The following is a 22970-nucleotide window of genomic DNA, read 5'->3' as shown; positions in this document are numbered from 1 at the left end:
CTGCTGTAAGTCCATTCTGGCTTATGAACAACAGACATGTATGTATTTCTCACAGTTCTAAGGCTGGAAGTCCAAGTTCAAGGCACCTCCCATGTCAGGAGGGGAGCGAGCAAGCTTTCCTGAGTCTGTTCAATAGAGACACTAATCCCAGTCATGAGGCCTCCACCTCCATGAACTAATCATCTCCCAAAAGACCCACCTCCAAATATCATCACCTTGGGTGTTAGGATTTCAACGCAAATTTTGGGGAACACAAACATTCAGTCCAGAACAGGGAGGATCCTACATTGCCATGAATGACTAATGTAAAATAGTCTGAGATAGTCAAATACCATTATTATTTGAGACCAACTGTTCTTTTAAGCAGCATTCCCTGAAGTGTTTCTAGGAATTGCTGTCAAAGGTGGGGAGGGCACAAAAGGCTTCTGTGGTCAGATGAGTTCGGGGAATGTTACATTAGACATAAGTCAACAGGTTTCTCTTCTCTAAGGCTTCAAAGCTTTCAGTATGTTACTGTAAATTATGATTCTTTGAAAAGGACTAACTTGACAATGTCCCCATTTTGCAGACTGCCCCTCACAGGTTGAACATTCCCCAGAGACTTGGAGAAAACGCTGCCTTAGAGAGGTTTGGTCCACAAACTAGGGTGACTGTGCTGTGTTCTCATGAAATCATTTAAATGAACTCTTGTGTGAATAGTGAAATGATTTAATAAATGAACTCTTGTGTGAACAGTGAAATGATTTAATAAAACATTTTACAACTATGTTTACATTACATACACATGTAAGTTACATTTAAAATGATCAATTGATAGCAGTGCTAGGATTTATACTAGGAATCACTGTATGATCAAATACATAGTTTTACTATGCTTTATTACAAAATCATTTTTGAGTTAACTACTCAAGTTTCAGACTGTTTTAAATTTTTTTCCCTAGGGTATACTTTACTTGGGACTCTCAAAACTTGAAATAAATTGTTCCTTCCTATATTTAAGCTCAGTCCTGTCTCAGTTGAAGTCAACATCTATTGGCAGACATTAAATAGGATTCTTCTCTGCTATGATGAGACACAGCAAAGTAGAACAGCCATCAGAAAAGCTCAACATTCATCCAATGTTTTTTCCGTGTTAGGGACCACAGCACTGAGTCGCAGTCTCTAGGGAGGACCTGGGAGGGAGAGAACTATGATCTCTCTTTTAGAGACTAAAAAGTCTGTAAGTGGGCTGGTGGTGCTAAGTTTAATCACTTGGTTAACTAGTAACTAAAAGACCTCAGTGGGGAGGGCCGTATCTCACTACTTTTCATCCGAAAACTACAGCATCCACTGATGAGAGAAGCTCCTGATCTGCAGTTATGCTGGTGTGACAACTCCCTTCCCCGCATCCACCCCCCAAAACTCCTAACATTTAATCATCTGTACGCTTGTGTTTGGTATCTGGAAGGCATCTAAAGTTGCATGGCACTTAACATAAAAGGCTTTAAAGGCCTGTTAAGTGGTCACTTGTTTTTGGTTTTTTTTTTTTAAGATTTTATTTACTTATTTGACAGAGATCACAGGTAGGCAGAGAGGCAGGTAGAGAGAGGGGGAAGCAGGCTCCCCGCTGAGCAGAAGGCCCGGGATCAGGACCTGAGCAAAGGCTTTAACCCACTGAGCCACCCAGGCGCCCCAAGTGGTCACTTGTTAACAGCAGAACTATAACAACTTTAGCACAGCTTCCAACTCTGCTTCAGTGGCTCTCCACCTTGGGTGGTCAGTGGAAACACCCAAAGGTGCCACAGTCCAGTGAACTCCGTCTGTAGGAGGAGAGCGTATCAGTAGTTTGTAAAACTCCACTGCTCCCAATAATCCTGATGGCATTCTTACCATTTTAAATTCAGAAAGGTAGACACTTTTGGTGAGTCAATAAGCTGACTTCACAGGTTTTTTTAAATGTGAAAAAAGTGCAACACTGTCAATTTTCTTCAGAAAAATAGTGCTCTTAAAATTCATGATTCTTTGAGAAGAACCAAACATCACAGAACATGATTTCTGGGTAATCAGGTCCAGAATAAGATACGTATCTTGTGCCCAATTCTCCGAGAGATCACACTAACATTGTATAAACAATGAAGAAAGCCCCGTACCCAGACTTCAAGACGGAAACCAAGCTGGTAATTCGCAGAAGCAGCAGAGAGGGCAGCAGTCTAGTTTCGCCTTAAGTGAGTTTCCATCAGAGAAGAAACTGAGATGAACGCGAAACATTAATGATATTCAGCAATTTCAAATCCATCTCTACACCATTTCTTCAAGCAGAGGTTTCTCGTATTTTCCGAAACCATAGAAAAGTAGAGGTCTCAGATAAGAGCCCAACCATTAGTCATGCCCATTTGGCCGACAAGTTAACAAACAAAAGGATGGAGACAACAGTCTTACAATAGTTAACCATACAGTAACTGCATTTTGATAGCTTAAGCATCCCCTACCAGAGTATGTCAGCCAGAATTATGTAAGGTTCGTTGCTTCTCGAATACTGTTCTCCAACTTAATTCCTGTCCTGTCTTCTGCCGGCATCCATGAGGCAGTAACTGCCCAGGTCCAGTAAGGACTCTTACCAAGTGGTAGGGCAGGTGGGGGGAGTCAGGACTCCCGCTGTTTGATGAACGTCCCCAGGCTGAGTGTTAAGAAGTCGGAGCAAACATGAGGGCCAGATGGGAAGCAGGAGGAAAATGACAATGACAGTGACACTAATGACAATGACGCTGCTCAGCAATGAGGACACAGAGCCTTACGATGACCGACAACAGTAGAGTCTTATTTTTTTGAGCCTGAGAAGGCAGCAGCCTAAACTGAAAGTTGGGTCCCTCTCACGTCTCGTTGGACACCAGGGCGAACTTCGGGGAGAAGGAACTCAAGCATTATAGAGAAACTGCTGTGACCTTGTGTGACGGACACATTTCCACACCTGAGGCTGAAACACCTGCAAGGCTTTTCTCCCCTTTGCCACCCTGCCCCCGTGCAACCCACTGTGCCCTTTCTGTCCCCTGCTAGGCCACCACGGCCCCTCCCGGTGCCCTTGTGACCCTGAGCCACCCTTTGATGAACTGTTGCTGCCGTGATGGGACTGGGCAGGACTGAGACACGTTCACAGCAGTTTGTCCTAATCTGGGCCAAACTACAGGTAGAGAAGCCCCGAGTATGGTGTTACCACATCCCTGCCAGCAGGGGGCACCAAACTCCCAAACATGCTGGCTTCCTCTGTCATTCACAGAAAATCGAGTTTCTTCAGAGAGAAGCCCAGCACATTATTGGACTCCGGGTTCTGGAGAAAAGTATGTGTCTCACTAATAAAAAAAAATATATCATCATGTGTGCAACTGCCTGGTCCTGGTATCTTGGTTTTGTATGATGGGTCCGCTGCTAGTTGTTCTTTTGGGAGAGATCTTACCTTCCCCGTCATCATCTCAAACAAAGTTCTGGCAACAGGGCCTCAATTTGGAAGCTCCCTAAACGCCTGCTGAAATCCAACACATACACCAGAGCACGCTGCACTGGCACAGCAGTGGCCCTACTTGGTGGACAGAACTCAGGACCATTCTCATCGCAGCAGCATGAGGCCCACCTGCAACCCTGACCTTCACTTCAGGGTCTCAGAACGCTTGGAAGAAACTTCCAAAGGAACTTACAGGTTTTATTTTGGTATTATCTATTACAAGCTGATGAAAGGTTAGAATGACCTACTGTCCTCACCAATAATCACAGGAAAATACAGATGAGTTAAAATACATGAGTTAGGTTTTACAGTCACCATTCTATTGGTCTGGGTGAATGACGTGGGTCAAGTCATCGAAGAGCTACAGCCTCGATTGCCGTCTAGGACCTAACCCAGGGACCCTGCATCAGAAGCAGAATGTAGAAAACTAAAAGGAACAAACAACTCAGTGTCTTCAGTAACTATACTGCAGGCCAAAAAAAAAAAAGAAGAAAAAGAACATAAAGATTAAAAGAGATGTAAGAGATCATCTGAATGCAATGTGGGTAACCTTACATGGATTTTGATTCAAATAACCAAATGCAAAACTCTAAGAGACAGGAAATTTTGAAAACTGGCCAGATATTTGATGATATTAAGGAATTATTATTAATTTTTTGGTATGAGAGTAGAATATTATATTTATGATTTTAGAAACAGTTCTTACCTTTTAGAGATACACACTAAAATATAATGAAAGGATACATTTTATAATTGTTTCCAAAACAACTGATAAAGCAATTTGATGATCATTGAAGGTGGGTGATCAATATATGAGGGTCACTGTACTTTTTCTCTTAGATATGTTTGGAAGTTTCCATAATAAAAAGTGAAAACCTTTTTTTAAGTTCTTACACAAAAATATGCAATACAGAGGCTCATACCATTATGATTGGGGGACGGTTCATACATATTGTAAGCAAAATAGCTTCTGTTGCCTTAAAATGAGGAGAGAAAAATGCAGATGGATGAATTCTAAAAAGTTCCACGCATCCACTGGTAGCTACAATTTCCAAATTCAATCCATTTTTCCCAAGATAAGTTAAAAGGCAAACATATTAAAAGAAGGCCTTAAAAAACATACATTTTGCAGAGATCACCTACAAGTGTAAGAATTAATTGTTTTTCTCATTCTCAGAACTCACAGTCTCAAATAATTCTTTGGATCAGTCCCTTTTCTGGATACATTTATAATCATGAGGTCATTATTCAGCTACTCAATCAACCCTGGATACCTAGTAAGTGCTCGGCTCCATGGCTGTAGTGGTGAAGACACAGCCACCCCCTCCACAAGCGGACATTCCAGCTGAGGTTGCAGACAAACTGTGCTAAGATTCTACACACATCTATGTGTGTCTATAAACTTTTACTTTAAAGAATAATTCTAAGAGTTGGGGCCACTGTGAGACAGCAGGACGTGTGATGATGGAAGTAATTTACTTCACACATGCCATTGCTACTCTTCTCCGTTCTGAACGCCTGCAATGCCACCTCTTTAAAACTCTGGCTGAAATGTGAGGTATTTCATACCAATTAGATAAAAAAACAGAATTGGCACAAAGGAGCTATGGCTACCCCTAATGTTTCAACAAGAGGTAAATAATACTTTACCTTTCAAAGCTTAAAACCTTTTCTGTGAAATAAAAATCCAAGAGCTTCTTCCCTTTCCTAACTATAGTCACTTATTTTACCATGAAAAAACCCTTTGGAAATGGCTGTGAGTGCTTTATGGTGGAAAACATCCCCGGATAATATCTTAATGCCCCTAAATAATGATTCACTAAATTTGACCATCAGATGATGTATCTGTTAGTTGGTTTTCCACTGAACACAATACCTTTAGCTCAGTGTGTGTGTGTGTGTGTATATATATATATATATATATATATATGTATATATATATATATATATATATGTATATATATATATATATATATCCCTTTAGCACAAGTTCATTCCATATTTGGATTTTTCAATTGTAGTGCTTATACTGCCATTTTTGTCAGGATAATTATAGCAGGTATATAAATAGCTCTCTTTCTGTAATCTAAAACCAACTAAAAAGAAAGTAGACACCAGATACCAAGTCTTTCATGCTTAAAGGCATATGTATTCAGTTCCTTTCCATGCAGCACATAAGGTATCTCTATGCTTGTGATTTCTTTTCCAAATCAAGTTTGGGACAACCTTTGAGGATCCACCCAACCTCCAAGGCGAGCCGTCTCATATACCATGGTCTGTTAAGTATCTTACATGGGCTAAGGGGAAGGAACATTTCTGCTGACCTACAGATTAGTCAAGTGGGGAGAAGAGCTAATGTCTATGGTCTCTTCCGCTGCCATCAAGTTCATAATAGGGCTGTATCAACTTGCAACGACAGATGCCTACAGAAGCCATTCAGATATGCCACAGCAGGGAGGAAGTCATGGAAGAAGTAGGACAAACTTGATGTCCTATGATGGAGTGAAGAGGCTGCTGGCTGGAAAAAAACAGGAGTAACAGAAGTGAAGTTGTCGTCCTTAGGATGCCATGCCAAGCAGAAAGCCTCCAAAAAATCCCCCAGTCACTAAAACGTTCTTCTTCACAAATGACACTACCTAGGAACAGAAGATAGCAAAAGTGGGTTATTTTGCTAGGGATATTCTTAGGAATCAGATCTCTATTACCTATGCGATCTTAACAATGTCAATCCCTTCACCACTGGGTCTCTAGGTCAAGATGGTAGCAGGGCAATCGGAGCGGGGGACAAACCATGAGAGACTGTGGGCTCTGAGAAACAAACTGAAGGTTTTGGGGAGGAGGGGGGTTGGGGGCCTGGGGGAGCCTGGTGGTGGGTGTTACAGAGGGCACGGATTGCATGGAGCACTGGGTGTGGTGCATAAACAATGAGCTCTGGAACACTGAAAAAATTAAATTACATTTTAAAAAATGGTAGCAGGGATGTTAATGTGAAATGATACAAGGACTTTGATCGGATGCCTGGCCATGTGAGGGATAAGGAGGAGAAGCCAAAGGCAACTCCTCGGAATCTGTCTTCAGTTATGTCTGTTCGAGAGCTAAGAAATCTGCCCGAGAGTTCACTGAGGAACAGGGAAGGACAGAGTTCATGGGGGAAATTATGGGGAAAGAAAAAAAGCTGTATTAAAGCTGTATTTAAATGTAGTTCATCATTTCTTGAACTCAAGTGCAGTGACTTCATGTCCCAACCATTTAAGCCACTCATACCCCGACCTGCTCCACTCAACTGCCCAGTCCCTGAGCATCCTCACTCCCACTACACCTATGACTTCCTATGTCCCTTTCACTGGCTCTCTGACTTGACTTGACTGGACCCCACATTTCCCTACCTGAGGTACTGTCTTTTGCCATCTACCATTCATAGGGGGAACGAAAAAAATCAAATTCCTAAAATGATTGTTTTTCATTCATTATCTTTACTGTATTACTTCCTACTCATTCCTCAACTTGCTACAGTTTGGCCAGAACTGTTGTCACTGAAGTCACTGATGACTTGACTGCTGAACACTGAATTTATGACCCTCATTCCCTGGCTTCCCAAGTAACAACATGGGCTCTAAGGGGGGAACCAGCCACTATCCCTGGAGCCGGTGACAGTACCAGGCCACAAATAGGAATACAAATATTTGTGGAATGAACTAATTCCAAACCTGGATAGTTTATAACAAGTTCCCTCTGTGACTCAACAGTTTATTACATTACTTCCCATGTCACTGAAGAAGTTTTCAACAATCACGTATTACTTTTGTTATTATGTGAATAGTCACGTTCTGGCAAAATGAAAAAACTGTCACTTTTATAACCCTGAGCTTGAGGCAGGGGGAGAGAAGTGGGAAGGATTATCTGCACTCCTGGGCGCCCACAGATGCCACCATCCATCTGGGCCAAGGACCAGCATTGGCCTGCCACCCACCACCACACAGCAACTGTCATTACGTACCTGGCAAGGTGGACCAGTATTTACCACTCACCTACCTGTTTTCCAACTTCTAGAAACTTGCTGACATTTCTGGTCTTCTGGTATTTTTCTCCTGTTCTCTTGGTCCTTGTGGGTTTAACCTGTTTTATTTTGTTGCCATCACTTGGCAACATTTCAAGGCCTGTTTCAATTTCCTCCTGAATCCCTCTTCTGCACTTATTCCGTCTCTTTTTTCTGTGAACCCAGAACCTTCCTGACACCTTGACCAAGTTTATTTCTCCCCACTTCAGAGCACTTATTTCTTCGGCACATTTAACATATTTCCAAAGGTAATAAAGTAGCAAAATTCTTTTAAAAAACAAGGACTTCTCCTGTCCCTCCCAAGTGCCTGCCAGTATAACCTAACCTGGTTTCATGTGTTGGAGCAGAGGCGAGTGAATGACATTGCCTCTGCACCAAATGCTGCCCATTTTTATTTTATTTATTTATTTATTTATTTATTTATTTTTATGAAATAATTTATTTATTTTCAGAAAAACAGTATTCATTATTTTTTAAATGAAGTTTCGCTGCAACACCGGAGCTCAGGAGTTGTGTCAGAGACCACAGGGTCTACAAAGCTGGAAATATTTATCACCCAGCCCTTCACAAAGAACAGGCTGCCGACCTCTGAAGGTCGAAGCTCCTGCTGGTTACGTGAGCACGCCCAGGGCACACATTTCAGAGGAGCACACGCACGGAGACAAAGTGTGATGCAAAACCGTCTGCGTCCCACTTGCTGCAAAACGAATTCAAGGCACGACCAAACCACATACATAAATGATCATTTCGCATTCGCACTCCCTGACAGAAGTCACTGGCACGTCAACTACCAGCTCTAAGCGCGCGCCAAGGGTTAGCCTCACCTCCTCCGCTTTGCTTCTGACCTCCGTGGACAGCTGGTTGCTCTTACGGATCTTCAGCTGCTCCTTGGCTTTCTTCATGTCCTTCTCTACTCGCTGCCAGTCAACCTTGATGTACCCAGTATGGTTCGCAAGCTATCGTTTCGATAATGACGGCAAAGAACAAGAAACACAGGCTTGTTATTTCTGTTCATTACGATGGAGTCACTGAAGTACGTTACCAAAAACCCTTCTGACTCTACGTTTCTTGAGACATCTGCATCTAATTCATTGCATGACAATGACATTCACTCCACATCTACTCGGTATCCACCCAACATGCAAGGGCCTATGCCTGATGTACATCAACAGACCGACCTCCAACTGCTCCTGGCAATCCTTGTACCCTTATTTATACTCTTCTCCCTCTCTACAAACTTGTAAGTTAGCCTAAAAATATAAAATGGTAAGAAGAAAATCAGAATTGAAAGTCAAGATGTAAGGTGAAGAAACCTTACAGACCTCAGCCAACATAATCGCTATCAGCTCAGAAAATCTAGTGTGCGGCCCCACAGAGGTCCCTCCAGAGCAACTTCATGTCAGTGGTACTGAGGGAAACACATCTAAATACTGCATAGAATCCGCCTACTTCCCTGAGTGAAGACAGCAGGCACAAACACTAAAGCTCAGTGAAAACACCTTCACTGAGAATGTGTGAATAGGATAAAACTGACTGCAGTATGCTGCTACCGGACGAACTAGAGGCTCATTACAGCCCGTCAGTCAATCTTCCATCCGTGTCACTTCTCTCCACCAAAGTTTTGGGAAGTCATATCTATCTGAACTTCTCAAAATATCTAAAACTGAAACTCCTCTCTAGTCTCCTCTGGCATTGTTGCTCTTCCTCTCCACGATCAAGATCCATGGGGGACGTCAGGGACATGGTGTCATTCTGGGCCACTTCAGCAGGGGCTCCAAAGGCATGTTCCATAGGGTCCTCCAAGGTCTAGTGGGGCTAAAAATGGAGGAAAAGGACCAAGACGGAGGCTGTGAACTGACAGCTCAGGGACAGAGGGATCTGGACAGAATTGCTAGACAGGTGGCAGCTGCCAACAAGAAGCATTAGAACAGGGGCGCTGGGTGGCTCAGTCACTAAGCATCTGCCTTCAGCTCAGGTCACAATCCCGGGCTCCTGGGACTGAACCCCACATCGTGCTCCTGCTTAATGGGGAGCCTGCTTCTCCCTCTGCCTGCCATTCCCTCTGCTTGTGCTCGCTCTCTCACTGCCAAATAAATAAGTAAAATGTTAAAAAAAAAAAAAAACATTAGAACAAATGCTGGGTTAAAAAACTGTCTCATTCATAAAAAGGCTATGTGAATAGCAAATAAGCCTATGAGTCCAGCTGACTGGGGCTGAGCGTGTGGCCAAGGAAGGCCACGCGTAACTGAAGGTGTGAGGTATCTAGGGATAAAAATCAAGGCACAGTGTAGAAGATGTATATGAAAAAACATTTTAAAGCCTATGCGAAGACATTAAAGACCTAAGTAAATGGAGAGAAAGCACATATTCACAGATGACTCATTATCATAAAAGAGATTAATTCTTCCCACGTTTACTTTATGGCCACCACATCCCTCTGGTGACCAACAGCTGAGTGCACAGCATGGACTCCCCAGGTGCCACCCGCCTCCCCTAGCCAGGAGGAAGCCCTGTACTCCTTGACTACCTGACTCATGCAATACCAGAATCCCATTTGGAGAATCTTTCCTGGTGATCCTTTCAGTAGCAATTGCTTCTGTCAGTCAGGGCCCCCAAAATTCAGAGATTAAGAGATCTTGTAATGTATATAAATAATGAATCACTATGTTGTACCCTGAAACTACTATTGTACGTCAAATATACTTCAAGTAAAAAAAGTTTAAGATGAAAGTTAAAAAGCGATTTCAAAGCAACACTAAGATAATTACAAAGTCAAGCCTAGAGCAGGGTGTAGGGGAAACCACAGGGTTTAACCAAGGGTTAACCCTGAAGGGCGAATTAGAAGGACAGGAAAAGGTGCGAGGAGGGCCGCTGCCACGCAGGGAGTCTGACCTGCCAGAGAGGCAGCGAGAGGCCCAGACCTGCCCCGGCCCGCTCTGCCTATCTAGCTCCAGCCACCTCCTACCTGTAGCCACGAGACCCGCGGCCACAGGCACCCACCTGACCCTCTCCAAATTACTGACCCACAGAAACTGTGAGAGATAATAAAATGGTGGTTATGTCGAGCTTCGTATTTGAGGGAATCTGCTGTGTGGCAACACCATGCCCTAACCCGGCCACCAGCCGGGCCCGCCAGTCACCAGCCTTCTCCTCCCACACACTGAACTTTCGCCTGACCCAAGTGGGAAACTCACTCCTCCTGCGGTTCAAAGGTAGCACTTACCCTGCTAAAATGAGGGCCGTCGACTGCAGGACACGAAGGGCTATGAATTCAGAGACTGGGGCACAATTCAACAAGTTATGGCTCCTACAGAGCAGTGGTTCTGACTCTGCTCCACATGAGAATCACCTCAGGACTCTTAAAAATACTTAGATGTGAGGGCGCCTGGGGGGGCTCAGTCAGTGAAGCGTCTGCCTTCAGCTCAGGTCACGATCCCTGTGTCCTGGGATCGAGTCCCGCATCGGGCTGTCTGCTCGGCGGGAGCCTGCTTCTCCCTCTGCCTGCCATTCCCTCTGCTTGTGCTCTCTGTCTGTCAAATAAATAAATAAAACCTTTAAAAAAAAACACTTAGATGTGTGAGCAGACCTTCCACCTATGAAATCAGGTGGGGAGAGGGCAGGAGGCAGGCCTCAAGCATAAGCGCTTTTTAAAACTCCTTAGGTAATTCCAACATGGAGTCAAGTTTGCAAACCAATACCTCATAGTTCTGAAATTAACTCTGGCTCATCTGACTGCTCTGGAATCAGTGTTCCCTGTGTAAAATAAACCCTACCACAGGGCCCTGCATAACACTTCATATTTCTGAAATCACATTTCTTTAATATTTCAAGTGGTCTTAAAAACCCTACAAGGGAGCTATGATATGGAATATATCCTATGTCCCCATGTCACAGATTCCAAAGCAAAATGTGACTACTAACTGGTGAAATTTGATTCAAATGGTCACTAGCATTTCAAATAGTATGCTGAAAATAAGTGCAAGGGCTATTCTAGAATAATATACCCAAGACTATGTGACAGCTCCTCATACCGCATTCCTCATGGGCAAGGGGGATTTCCAAACATCTGGGGACATTTCACATACAGACCTGAAGGAGAAAAAATCCACCTCCCACGGCTGTTGCAGCCAACTTTCCAACCTTCTGGAATATGAAACCCGTGCACCTACAAAAACCAAAGCAACGTCAGACAAGTGGACAGGCTGTTGAGTGCACACGTACATGTACATCTAACAATGTTCATATCTACTTACCTTGGGATGACCCAGCTCCTTCCCACTCTTAGGCTGTATCAGCAGAGAGCAGAGGCTCTGAGTTCACCAAGACCCTGATTCAAATCTTACCTACCTACCACTTACTAATTTTGTGGTCTTGAGCAAATCTAAACATTTATGTATTTATTTATCTGAGAGAGAGCACTGGCAGGTGGAGGGGCAGATGAAGAAGCAGACTCCCTGCCCAGCAGGGATCCTGGGACTCCGGGATCATGACCTGAGCTGAAGGCAGACAGTGAATCAACTCGGCCACCCAGGCGCCCCTGGGTTGCACTTTAAAAGATGACTCTGGCTACACTGTGGAGAAGGAATTCTAGGGGGAAACCATGAAGGCAAATATCCTCCCAGGAAATTAACAAACCTGAGGGGACCCCCAAGCTCTGCATATGAGTAAGTGACTTTGGCGAGAGCCATTTACAAAACCCAACTGCGTTTCTATATACAAGCAATGAACAGTCAGAAGTTGAAATTTAAAAATACCATTTATAATAATATCAAAAAATAAGATGTGCAAGACCTACAAAGCATTGCTGAGAGAAACTGAAAGAAACCTAAACACAGTTTATGGATCAATGCAATCCCAGTCAAAATCTCATCAGATTTTTCGCAGAAACTGGAAGCAAGCTTATTCTAAAATTCATATGAAAATGCTGTGTACCCAGAAGTGTCCTATCAACTTAAAAAAAGTACAAAGTTGTAAGATTTACCTGATTTCATGACTTATAAAGTTACAGTGATAAATACAGTGTGATACTAGCACAAAGATTGACAAAACCACTTAACAAAGAGTCCAGGGGGTGCCAGGGTGTCTCAGTCCGTTAAGCATCTAACTCTTGATCTCAGCTCAGGTCTCGATCTCATGGTTGTGGGTTTAAGCCCCACAACTGGGCTCCACACTGGGTATGGAGCCTACTTAAAAACTAAAACCGAAACTAAAAATACTTTAAAAACAACAACAACAAAGAGTTCAGAAACAGAGGCACCTGGCTGGCTCAGTCAGAACTCATGGGTTTGAGCCCCACATCGGGGATAATTACCTAAAAACAAAATCTTAAAAAAAAAAAAGAGTTCAGAAACAGACATCTAGTCAATTGATTTTTGACAAAAGTCTTTTCATCAAAACAATTAGGTACCATATGCAAATAAAGAACTTAGATTCCTACCTTGAAACATATTCAAAAAGTAAAACAAAATCAATCATGGACCTAATGAAAAATCTAAACCTATTTATTGTCTAGAAGAACATACAGAAGAAAGTCTTAGTGATCCTAGATTAGGAAAATATTCTCAGACATGACATCAAAAGCTAGAGCTACAGGGGCGCCTGGGTGGCTCAGTGGGTTAAGCCTCTGCCTTTGGCTCAGGTCCTGATCTCAGAGTCTGGGATCGAGCCCCGCATGGGGATCTCCACTCTGTGGGGAGCCTGCTTCCCCCTCCCTCTCTGCCTGCCTCTCTGCCTACCTGTGATGTCTCTTTCTCTGTCAAATAAATTTAAAAAAAAAGAAAGCTAGAGCTACAAAAAAAAAAGTTGATAAGTTACATTTCAAAGTTCAGAACTTCCGTTCTTTACTGTTAGGAGAATAAAAAGCTAAAAAGTAGAAGAATATATTTGCAAAGCACATATCTGATATAAAAGATAGATGGATGGCAAAAACAAGGCCATGAAAAGATGCTAATATCATTAATCATTAGGGAAATACAACTTAAAACTACAGTGAGATACCACTTGATGGTTGTAATCAAAAAGGCATAATGCCCAAGAGCTAGTGAAGAGACGGAAAGACCGGAACTGTCCTACGTTGCTGGCAGAGGTATAAGACAGTACGGGCATTTCACAAAGTGTATGCCAGGTTCCTAAGAAGTTAAGGCATTCCACTTACAACCCCCAGCCATGCTATTCCTAGGTACTGACCCAAAAGAAAGAAAAGCGTATGTTCATGCAGACTCGCACACAAATGTTCATAGCAGTTTTGGCCCCGAAGTGGAAACAAACCAATATCCACCAAAGGTAAAGGATAAACAAAATGGTTCTTCCTCACAACAGACTACTACTTACCAAGGAAAAGGACTGAACTACTGATTTAAAAGAAACAGCATAGATGAACCTCAAAATTAGTACGCTAACCAGAAGAAAGCAGCCAGACAAAAAAAGAACACATACTGTATAATTCCATTTATATATAATTCTTAGAAGATGCAAAGTAGTCTACAGTGATAGAATGCAGATCAGAGGTTAGTGGGGCATGAAAGGGATTAGGCAGAGGTACAAAGAAACTTCTAGAGTGATGGATGTGTTCATTACCTTGACTGTGGCTATGATTTATACGTATGTATAAATCATATAAATCCATCAAACTGTATACTTTATAAGATGTTATTTATTTATTTGACAGAGAGAGAGAGAGTACAAGCAGGGGGAGGGGTAGGGGGGAGGGAGAAGGGAGCCAGATTGGGGGCTCTATCCCAGAACCCTGGGATCATGACCTGAGCCAAAGGCAGACACTTCCCCAGCTGAACCACGCAGGCGCCCCTCAAACTGTAAACTTGTTTAAATTGTACTTTTAAACAGTTAAAGAAAGTAAGTTAAAAAGTAAGTTAAATTGTACTTTTAAACAATTGTATACTTGTTTATACTTCTGATTTGGCAATTTATTTACTAAACTGTTTAAAAAAATAAAGAATAGCCAAAAAGTTCCTGGGAATCAAAATGGCAGTTACACACAGAGAGAGTGTGGCAGAGTAATGGAGGAAGGATAACTGACTTGGGACAACTGGGTATTCCACATGAAAAAAAAGAAAGAGGAATCTACCACAAACCAAACACAAAAAACAATTCCAGGTGGATCTATAAATGTAAATGTGAAAGGTAAAGAAATAAAGTTCGAGCATATGGGGTAGGCAAAGATTACTTCAACAGGACACAAAAATTACTAACCATTAAGGTAAAGATCAGTAAAACTGACCATATTAAAAATAAGATCAGTGCATCAAAAGATACCAAAAGGCAAATGAAAAGACAATATCACAGAATGCAGAATGAGTAAAAATCCCTGTAAAACATACAACCAACAAAGGACACCTATTCAGAATATATAAAGAACTGTTGTAACTCTGTAAGAAAAAGAATGACAACTTAACAGAAAAATTACAAAAGATTAAAAATGAGACTTTATCAAAGAAAGAAGAGATCCAAAATGGTCAAGAACAATACATAGAAGTTAGTCAATGTCACCACTACTTAGCAAAGTATAAATGAAAAACATGTGAGATACAACTATCAGACCAGTAAAAATTTAAGTCTGGCAAAATCAAGTGCTCACACGAATGGAGAACATCAGTAACACTCAATCCTTGTTGCTGGGAGGGTAAACTGTTAATACTACTTTTGGAAAGCAGTTTGACTTACCCAGCAAAGCCAGATACTTATGTCCCATAACCTAGCAATTCAACTCCTAGGTACAGACCATACAAAAATGTGCATATATACACACCAGGAAATTAACTGTACAGAGTTCCTATCAGCATTGTTTAAATTAGCCCAAAACTGGGGACACCTGGGTGGCTCAGTCATTAAGCATCTACCCTCAGCTCAGGTCATGATCTCAGGGTCCTGGGATGGAGCCCCACATCGGGCTCCCTGCTCGGGGCAAGACCGCTTCTTCTCTCCCTCTGCTGCTCCCCCTGCTGTGCTAGAATCTCTAACTCACTGTCAGATAAATAAATAAAATCTATTAAAAAATTAGCCAAAAATGGAATCAACTCAAATGTCAGTCATCACCTGGATAAAAATAGTATGGTATAACATGCAATGAAATTCTATATACAAATGAAAACAAAGAAACTATAACTACACACAAAACAAATTGAGCAAAATTGCATTTACTTAAAGTTCAAAAGCAGGTTAACTACAGTATATTAGTTACTGATAGAATTGGTGTTAAACTACAAAGAAAAAACTACATAATTATCAGTACAGCATTTATCTCTAGAGTTTTTGGAGTGCTAGTTACATTTTTTTACCTGTGTGGTGGTTACATAGGTGTCTGCTCTATATGTATTCATTAAAGTGTACACATATTATAGGTACTATTCTGTACTTACATTATCTTGTACAATAACGTTTTCTTTTTTTTAAATATTTTATTTATTTATTTGATAGAGAGAGATCACAAGTAGACAGAGAGGCAGGCAGAGAGAGAGAGAGAGAGAGGGAAGAAGCAGGCTCCCCGCCGAGCAGATAGCCCGATGCGGGGCTCGATCCCAGGACCCTGAGATCATGACCTGAGCCGAAGGCAGAGGCTTTAACCCACTGAGCCACCCAGGCGCCCCTACAATAACGTTTTCAAATGTAAAAAGTAGAGATGAGATTGATGCCTTATATATGCCTTGAATTTGTTACAAATGAAGCCATAAGCTGTGTCACAACTGAGGAAGTTATTGGCTGGCTCCTAATTATACCGCTTTCTATCCATATGGCCCTGGGCCTTTTAAGCCTTAGTTCCTATAAAATGAGCAGAATTACAATACCAATGTCAGAGTTGGTGTGAGAAGGAAATGAAGTATCTATATAAATACCAGAAGAAAGCAGCCAGACAAAAAAAGAACACATACTGTATAATTCCATTTATATATAATTCTTAGAAGATGCAAAGTAGTCTACAGTGATAGAATGCAGATCAGAGGTTAGTGGGGCATGAAAGGGATTAGGCAGAGGTACAAAGAAACTTCTAGAGTGATGGATGTGTTCATTACCTTGACTGTGGCTATGATTTATACGTATGTATAAATCATATAAATCCATCAAACTGTATACTTTATAAGATGTTATTTATTTATTTGACAGAGAGAGAGAGAGTACAAGCAGGGGGAGGGGTAGGGGGGAGGGAGAAGGGAGCCAGATTGGGGGCTCTATCCCAGAACCCTGGGATCATGACCTGAGCCAAAGGCAGACACTTCCCCACTTCCCCTCTACTTCTTGGTGTAGAGAAAAGTGAATTTTTGTATACTGTTAGTGGAACTGTAAATTGGTACAGCCATTGTGAAAAACAATATGGACGATTCTCAAAAAATCAAAAATAGGGTGCCCGTGTGGCTCAGTCAGTGAAGCATCTGCCATTGGCTCAGGTCGCGATCCCGGGGTCCTGGTGAAAGACCCTAGAGGACCTGCACCCAAGGACGCACTCACAGACCACTGGATGCAATAAGCAAGAGGATTTTATTCGGGCATGCTCGGACTCCCAGGGACACTTGACCACGAAATCCGCGAGGCATGGGTCAGTGTCTGAGAGCCCCGATCTGTTTCGGGAGTCCCTTAATATAGAATTTTACAGTCCATTACATCAGAGCCCTCACTTTTCTAGCCAGTAATTTCAAAGCATTACAGTAAGGCCTACATAGGTAGCCAATCCTTTAAAACCAACCATACATTCTGGCCAGTCACCGTTCAGGTAGTGTACAGTAGAGGGTACGTGTTGAATTGCACGTTTCTAACCTTTATCTGTATACGTGCTGAACCGCTCGTCTCCAGCTAGCGTACGTGCTGAACCGTATGTCTCCGGCCTTGGTACGGGAGACAACCCTTATCAATTTTATTTAGTAGTAGGGGAAATTCTTAACAGGGGAAGGGTATAATTTATTTGATTACACAGCGAACGAGGGTTTAAGCAATTTTTCATTTCTTAGCAAAGCATTAGAAGCATTATTATACAGAAGCCAGAAACAGCTGGGGTAAACACAGATTTTTGCTATTCGTTATCCTGTTATGCTGCTTGCTGACTCCCTTATCTATGGTCAGCTAGCCACAGTTTCTTAGTTAGCATGAGCTGGTTATAAAAAGAATGTTAAAACTTATAGGCTATACTATAGTTCTGACCTGGGGTCCTTCACTGGGATCCAACTGTACATCGGGCTCCCTGCTCAGCTTCCTTTCCCTCTGCCATTCCCCTCTCTCTCTCTCTGACAAATTAATAAAATCTTTTAAAAAACTAAAAATAGAACTATCACAGGATCCAGCAATTCCACTTCTGGAAATTTATCTAAAGGAAAGAACTCTAACCCGACTCAAAAAGATATCTGCCACCCCCCATTCACGGCAGCACTGTTTACAATAGCCAAGTCATGGAAACAACCTGAGATACATCAGTGGATGAACGGATAAACGTGTCATACACACATGCCCCACATACACCACGGCGTATTATGCCGCCATCCAAAAACGAAATCCTACCATTTGTGATAACACGGACTGACCCTGAGGACATTATACTGAGTGAAAAGTCAGACAATGGCAGACAAATACTGTATGATCCCCGTTATATATGCAATCTCAAACAAAAACACACAAAACTCATAGGAAAAGTGATCAAATCTGTGGTTACCAGAGTCGGGGGGCTGGGGGAGAGGGAATTAGATGAAGGTGGTCAAAAGTTACAAACTCCCACTTAGAAGGAAGTATTAGGGAGGTAATGTACAACATGAGGACTATAGCTACCGCTGCTGTATGGTGTACAAGAAACAGTTAAGAGAGTAGATTCTGAGAGTTTTCATCTCAGGAAGAAAATTTTTTCTTCTCTTTTTATTATATGTGTATGAGATGATGAATGTTCACTAACCCTGTTGTGGTAATCATTTCACAGCAGATGTAAATCAAACCTTAAAAATACTTCTCAATAAAACTGGAAGAAAAATGAGGACAGACAATGCAACAACTCTGAAATTTCAAAAACTCTGAAATTGGTACTGCATTGTCTGTCCTCATTTTCACTTAAATGAAATATTTAAGTACTCAAAACAGTGCCTGGCATGTATTAACTACTATGTTTACATGAATGCTACACACTAAGTGATCAATGTCACAAAAGTCAATGTGCTTTCATTAGTTAAGGAGAAGGTTCGTGTAACTGCAAAGCTAAATCATGCAAAAAAGACAATGGACATCGTTCTCATCACTTACCATCCAGTAACGCCTCCAATTAGCAGCTGGGTTGCCACGCTGTATTTTTCAGCCGAGGGCCCAGACTCCTGCCCAAACAGCTTGCGCCACCATGGCTGCTTTTTAGCAAATTCTGCAAGGTCCAGTGACTCAAAATTTCCCTCAAAGTTTCCTACAAGAATTAAGATACTGAATAAGAAAATATTTACTTTTACAATAAATCACAATTCTCAACTAGATTTAAGAGATTTTTAAGGAAGTGGGTATTGTAGTAAAAACCTGCAAATATTCTATTTTACATGGCAAATTAACTCTGAAATTGTAGCTAGTGACTTGAAAATCAGACTAAAATCAACAAATAATGATCTGTCTTAGAGGAAAAAATGACTAAACAATTTAGAATTAGTAGCCTAGTTTTTCCTCTCAAATTTAAAAACAACCAATGGCTGTACAAAACCTGATAATAATAATAATTATCCTAAATAAAACGGATTTTCTTCACTTGCCTCTCCTTTTCAAGAATACAACACTATTTAGCCCACAAATTCACAAATTTTTACCACTATATGGATCTCCATTGATAATAAAAATAAAAGGTAATGTTCAATTGAGCTGTTACTATTCACTAAGCAATGTGCTAAACAATAAACATATATACCTAATTAAATCCACAGAACACAGTAGGTACAAACCAAGTTAGTATTTATTACCCTGCTTTATAATTAAGAAACAGAAGCTCAGAGGTTAAGTGATTTGTCCAAGAAAGGAAAAAGTGAACAAAATGTCTAATTCCGTTTTCTGTGGTTATATAATGCAGGGATAAATTTAATGAACGAGACACAAGACCTCTACACTGTAAAGAACAAGAAGCTGCAGAGAGCAAGTGAAGATGACGGAAACTGAAACTGACGCAATCCTTTGTTTTGCAAAAGGCCATACTGTTACGATGCTCCCTCTCTCCCTCTCCATCTACAGACTCCATGCCATCCCAGTCAAAGAGTACATTGTTACCTAGAAGAGGACAAGCTGGTTCTAAAATCTACATGGAGATGGAAGCACTCACCTGGAGTAGTGTTCTAGGTCCTGTGCCAAATTACCCCAAAACTTCATGGAGCTAAACAATAATGTATTATGCTCTTAGATTCTGCAGGTCAGGATTCAGACAGGATAGGGCATTACAGTCCATTCCTATTCTGTGATGTCTGAGGAGTCAGCTGGAAGACTTACAGTCAGAAGGTCTGGAATTATCTCTCACACTCACACACACACACACAGGCTGCCTCTCTATGTGGGTTCATCTGGACTTCCTTACAGCATGGTGCCTGGGCTCAAGGGTACACTCCAAGGGAGACAGTGAGAGAGCAGGGAGGCAGCTTGAAGGCTAAGCAGAAGCTGTTAACTATTTAAGACCTGGCTCCGGAAGCCAAGCAGTATTACTTCCACCACTTTCTGTAGAAGCAGTCACAAACTCCCACACAGATTCAAGAGGGAATATGTAGATCACATCACTGAGTGGGAGGAGTGTCAAAGTCACACTAAGATCAGGTGGAATGAAAGATACTGTTGGAATCATTTAGGAAAATACAACGTGCCACAAGTGGTCAAAACTGTTTTGGGGGGAAAAGAACAGTTTGGGGCACCTGGGTGGCCCATTCAGTTAAGCTTCTCCTCTTGGTTTCAGCTCAAGTCAAGAGAGGAGCCAGCTTGGGATTCTTTCCCCATCTTTCCCTCCTCCCCACCTGCTCACATGATCTCTCTCTCTCTCTCAAATAAGGGAATCAACCTTCAAGGAATTTCAAGACTTCTTACAAAGCTACAGTGGAATACAGCTACCTAAGGTCAAGACTTATAAAGCTATCATATTTGACAGTGTGGAACCAACACACAAATATGAATGGAAGAGAACACAGAGTCCACAAGCAGATGTACACATACCCATTCGATTTTCAAGAACATGTCACCAAGGCAATTTAACAGGGAAAGAGTGTTTTAACAAATTGTGTTAGAAGTACTAGGTATCTGTACTAAAAAAAATGTAATCAGTACCTTACATCATATACAAAATATAATTCAACATGGATCATAGATCCCAATTTAACAGAACCAAAATATGGATGTTTGAAGAGGTAGGTATTACATGGGTTTACAAACAGTTACACAAAAATTATTTTTCTAATGTAACATTAGACACCAGTACAAAAGAACAGTAAAACATTACTGCTATGTTGAAGAAATTCTCTTCCTGTGTTAAACAATATCACTGAAAACAAGAATGAAAAAAGTGGGGGGCACCTGGGTGGTTCAGTGGGTTAGGCCTTTGCCTTTGGCTTGGGTCATGATCTCATTGTCCTGGGACTGAGCTGAAACAAGAGTCTGACTCAACCTACAGCGTCATCTGGGTGCTCCTAAGTTTTCTTTTAACATAATTTTGGAGGCTCCAGTGAAAAGGGGGATCAAATCAGAGACGTTTAGTTCCTGTAGCTTCACTCAGTTATTCAACGAACACTCTTAACCAGTATGTAGACAAAAGTCATTTAGCCTTGTTTACGGGTCAAGGAAAAGAATTACATTGTGTATTTCCACCCTTTGGTCATATAAATTCGGTAGGGTTCTGGTCAATGTTTAACAACTGGCTGGATGTGATCTCTAGGGTGTATCAATTTCCACGAGATACTCAGTCTCCGTGAGTGTGACATCATGGAACTGTGACATAACTGAACGCAGGGTTGGAAAGAGATGTGCAGAGGAGCATCTTATACTGTCATTTCCATCACACAGCATATATGTAAATAACGTCAAGAGTATAGTTAAGAGCATAGCATAGCAGATAATCAAAAAGTCATGAATTCTGAGTATCTTCACTGCCTTTGTTTTCAATATAATTAATGTAATTTTAGGTTTATATAATTGGGTTTTCGAAGATGGCCGTGTTTCGCAATGGGATCTTGTGATCCAGTACCGAAATGAGTATGACGTGAAGCAAGGTAATTAATTAGTAGGGAAAGAAGCGTGACTTAAAGCGATGCTCCTCCGTGTATTTTATTATAATGTTCTTTGAGTACACGGACTAAATTAAAAAAAAAAAAAAAAAGATTTCCAAGTACACCCCACGTGCACTACTCTTTCAAAACCATCAATAGCGCAACAGGAGGTTCCTTTGCATACAGAAAGAGGTTTGCCAAGTGTTTGAACCGACCGGCAAAAGGACAAAGCCGTCGCCGCAGGCTGAAAGTGGCGCGGCGCTTCCGAGAAAGAGGACAGGACGTCTCCCGGGCGGCGCCGGAAGGCTCACTGAGCCCAACTCGACCACACCCCGGGGCAGTTCGGTCCCAACCTGGCGCCTGACCTTGGCCGGACCCTTGGAGCAGCAGGGTCAGGGGCGAGCCCGGGACGCCCTCCCGGTCCGCGCGCTGCCAGAACTCCCGGGGGCGCTCCGCCGAGACCCGCGAGCACGCAGCCCTTCCCCTTCCGGAGCCCAGAAAGGCGGCTCCCCGTGGCGCCGGCGCGACGCGCGCCCGCCCCTACCTTGACTGGACGCGGCCATTTCGGCGAGCTCGTCTCGCGATGACACCCGCAGGGTTTCGGCGCGGTAGGGCGCGGAGTGGCGCGCCGTCATCGCCGCAAGCTGGCTTCCGGCACGTAGGGCAGATGTTTCCATTCCCACGGCGGCGGCGGAAGGGGGCGGGCCGGCCGTCTGACGGGCACTTCCCACCCCCGTGCAGGGCTGCGTCACAAGGCTCCGCGGCCCCGCCCAGCGGCTGCGCCGAGACGCGCGTGCGCGAGAGCCGGCTCCGAGGGAGGCGCTTGCAGGGCTGATTCTTGAGACCGGGCCATCGCCTCGCCGTCCCTACTAAAGCCTATTTTACCCGTTACTTTATTAAAAGTAAAGCTGACTAGTGTCGACGTTGAGCACGTATTTATGAGTGCTCGTATGTGCCTGGCTTTGTCCCAGTAGACAAAGACGCTTACAAAACCATGGCAGTGAGAAGCCTGTGAAGCCGTTTCCGTGCCAGAGCGCTAGTCGTCTCGCTCTCGCGCCTTCCCAGTTAATGGCAAGTTCACAATTCCAAAAACTTTGGTCTTAATTTTGAACGCCTCTCTCAATGCCTCATAGATACCGTTTCACAGGAAATCCAGCAGTTTCTCACCCTCCAATGCCCAACTTACAATCAGTCATTTCTTGCCCGAAGTGAGTAGGTCGACCTGCTCCTTACCTTTTCTGCCGAAAGTCTG

The 22970-nt window shown here is 42.6% G+C and overlaps 1 protein-coding gene and 1 long non-coding RNA gene across 2 annotated transcripts in view; both read right to left on the bottom strand.

Moving 5' to 3' along the window:
* Positions 1-685: 685 nt before the first annotated feature.
* LOC131820885 (uncharacterized) overlaps positions 686-22970 on the bottom strand; it is a 211335-nt gene continuing 189050 nt past the window's right edge. The window contains exon 2 of the long non-coding RNA XR_009349821.1: positions 686-1632. This is a non-coding gene — a long non-coding RNA (uncharacterized LOC131820885). The remainder of the gene's footprint in view (positions 1633-22970) is intronic.
* Positions 5886-22465, bottom strand: FUNDC2 (FUN14 domain containing 2). Its single transcript, XM_059156737.1, has 5 exons — positions 22263-22465; positions 18759-18909; positions 11622-11697; positions 8357-8488; positions 5886-6111 (listed from the first exon to the last, which is right to left on the bottom strand). Exons 1-5 carry the CDS (start codon positions 22393-22395, stop codon positions 6034-6036), a joined length of 570 nt encoding a protein of 189 aa, XP_059012720.1. The 5' UTR covers positions 22396-22465; the 3' UTR covers positions 5886-6033.

Source organism: Mustela lutreola, chromosome X (genome assembly GCF_030435805.1).
Source record: "Mustela lutreola isolate mMusLut2 chromosome X, mMusLut2.pri, whole genome shotgun sequence".
Classification (NCBI taxonomy): Eukaryota; Metazoa; Chordata; class Mammalia; order Carnivora; family Mustelidae; genus Mustela; species Mustela lutreola.
Note: the sequence above shows the minus strand (reverse complement) of the source record. Positions and strands in the feature narration are given on the sequence as shown.

What these genes read in the sequence shown, in the direction of transcription:
- FUNDC2 (XM_059156737.1), bottom strand. Translation starts at nt 22,395, where the DNA reads ATGGAAACATCTGCCCTACGTGCCGGAAGCCAGCTTGCGGCGATGACG. An exon ending in AATGGCCGCGTCCAGTCAAG is followed by an intron (nt 18,910 to 22,262) that starts GTAGGGGCGGGC and finishes TAATTCTTGTAG; the next exon opens with GAAACTTTGAGGGAAATTTT. An exon ending in GTGGATTTTTTCTCCTTCAG is followed by an intron (nt 8,489 to 11,621) that starts GTCTGTATGTGA and finishes TCGAAACGATAG; the next exon opens with CTTGCGAACCATACTGGGTA.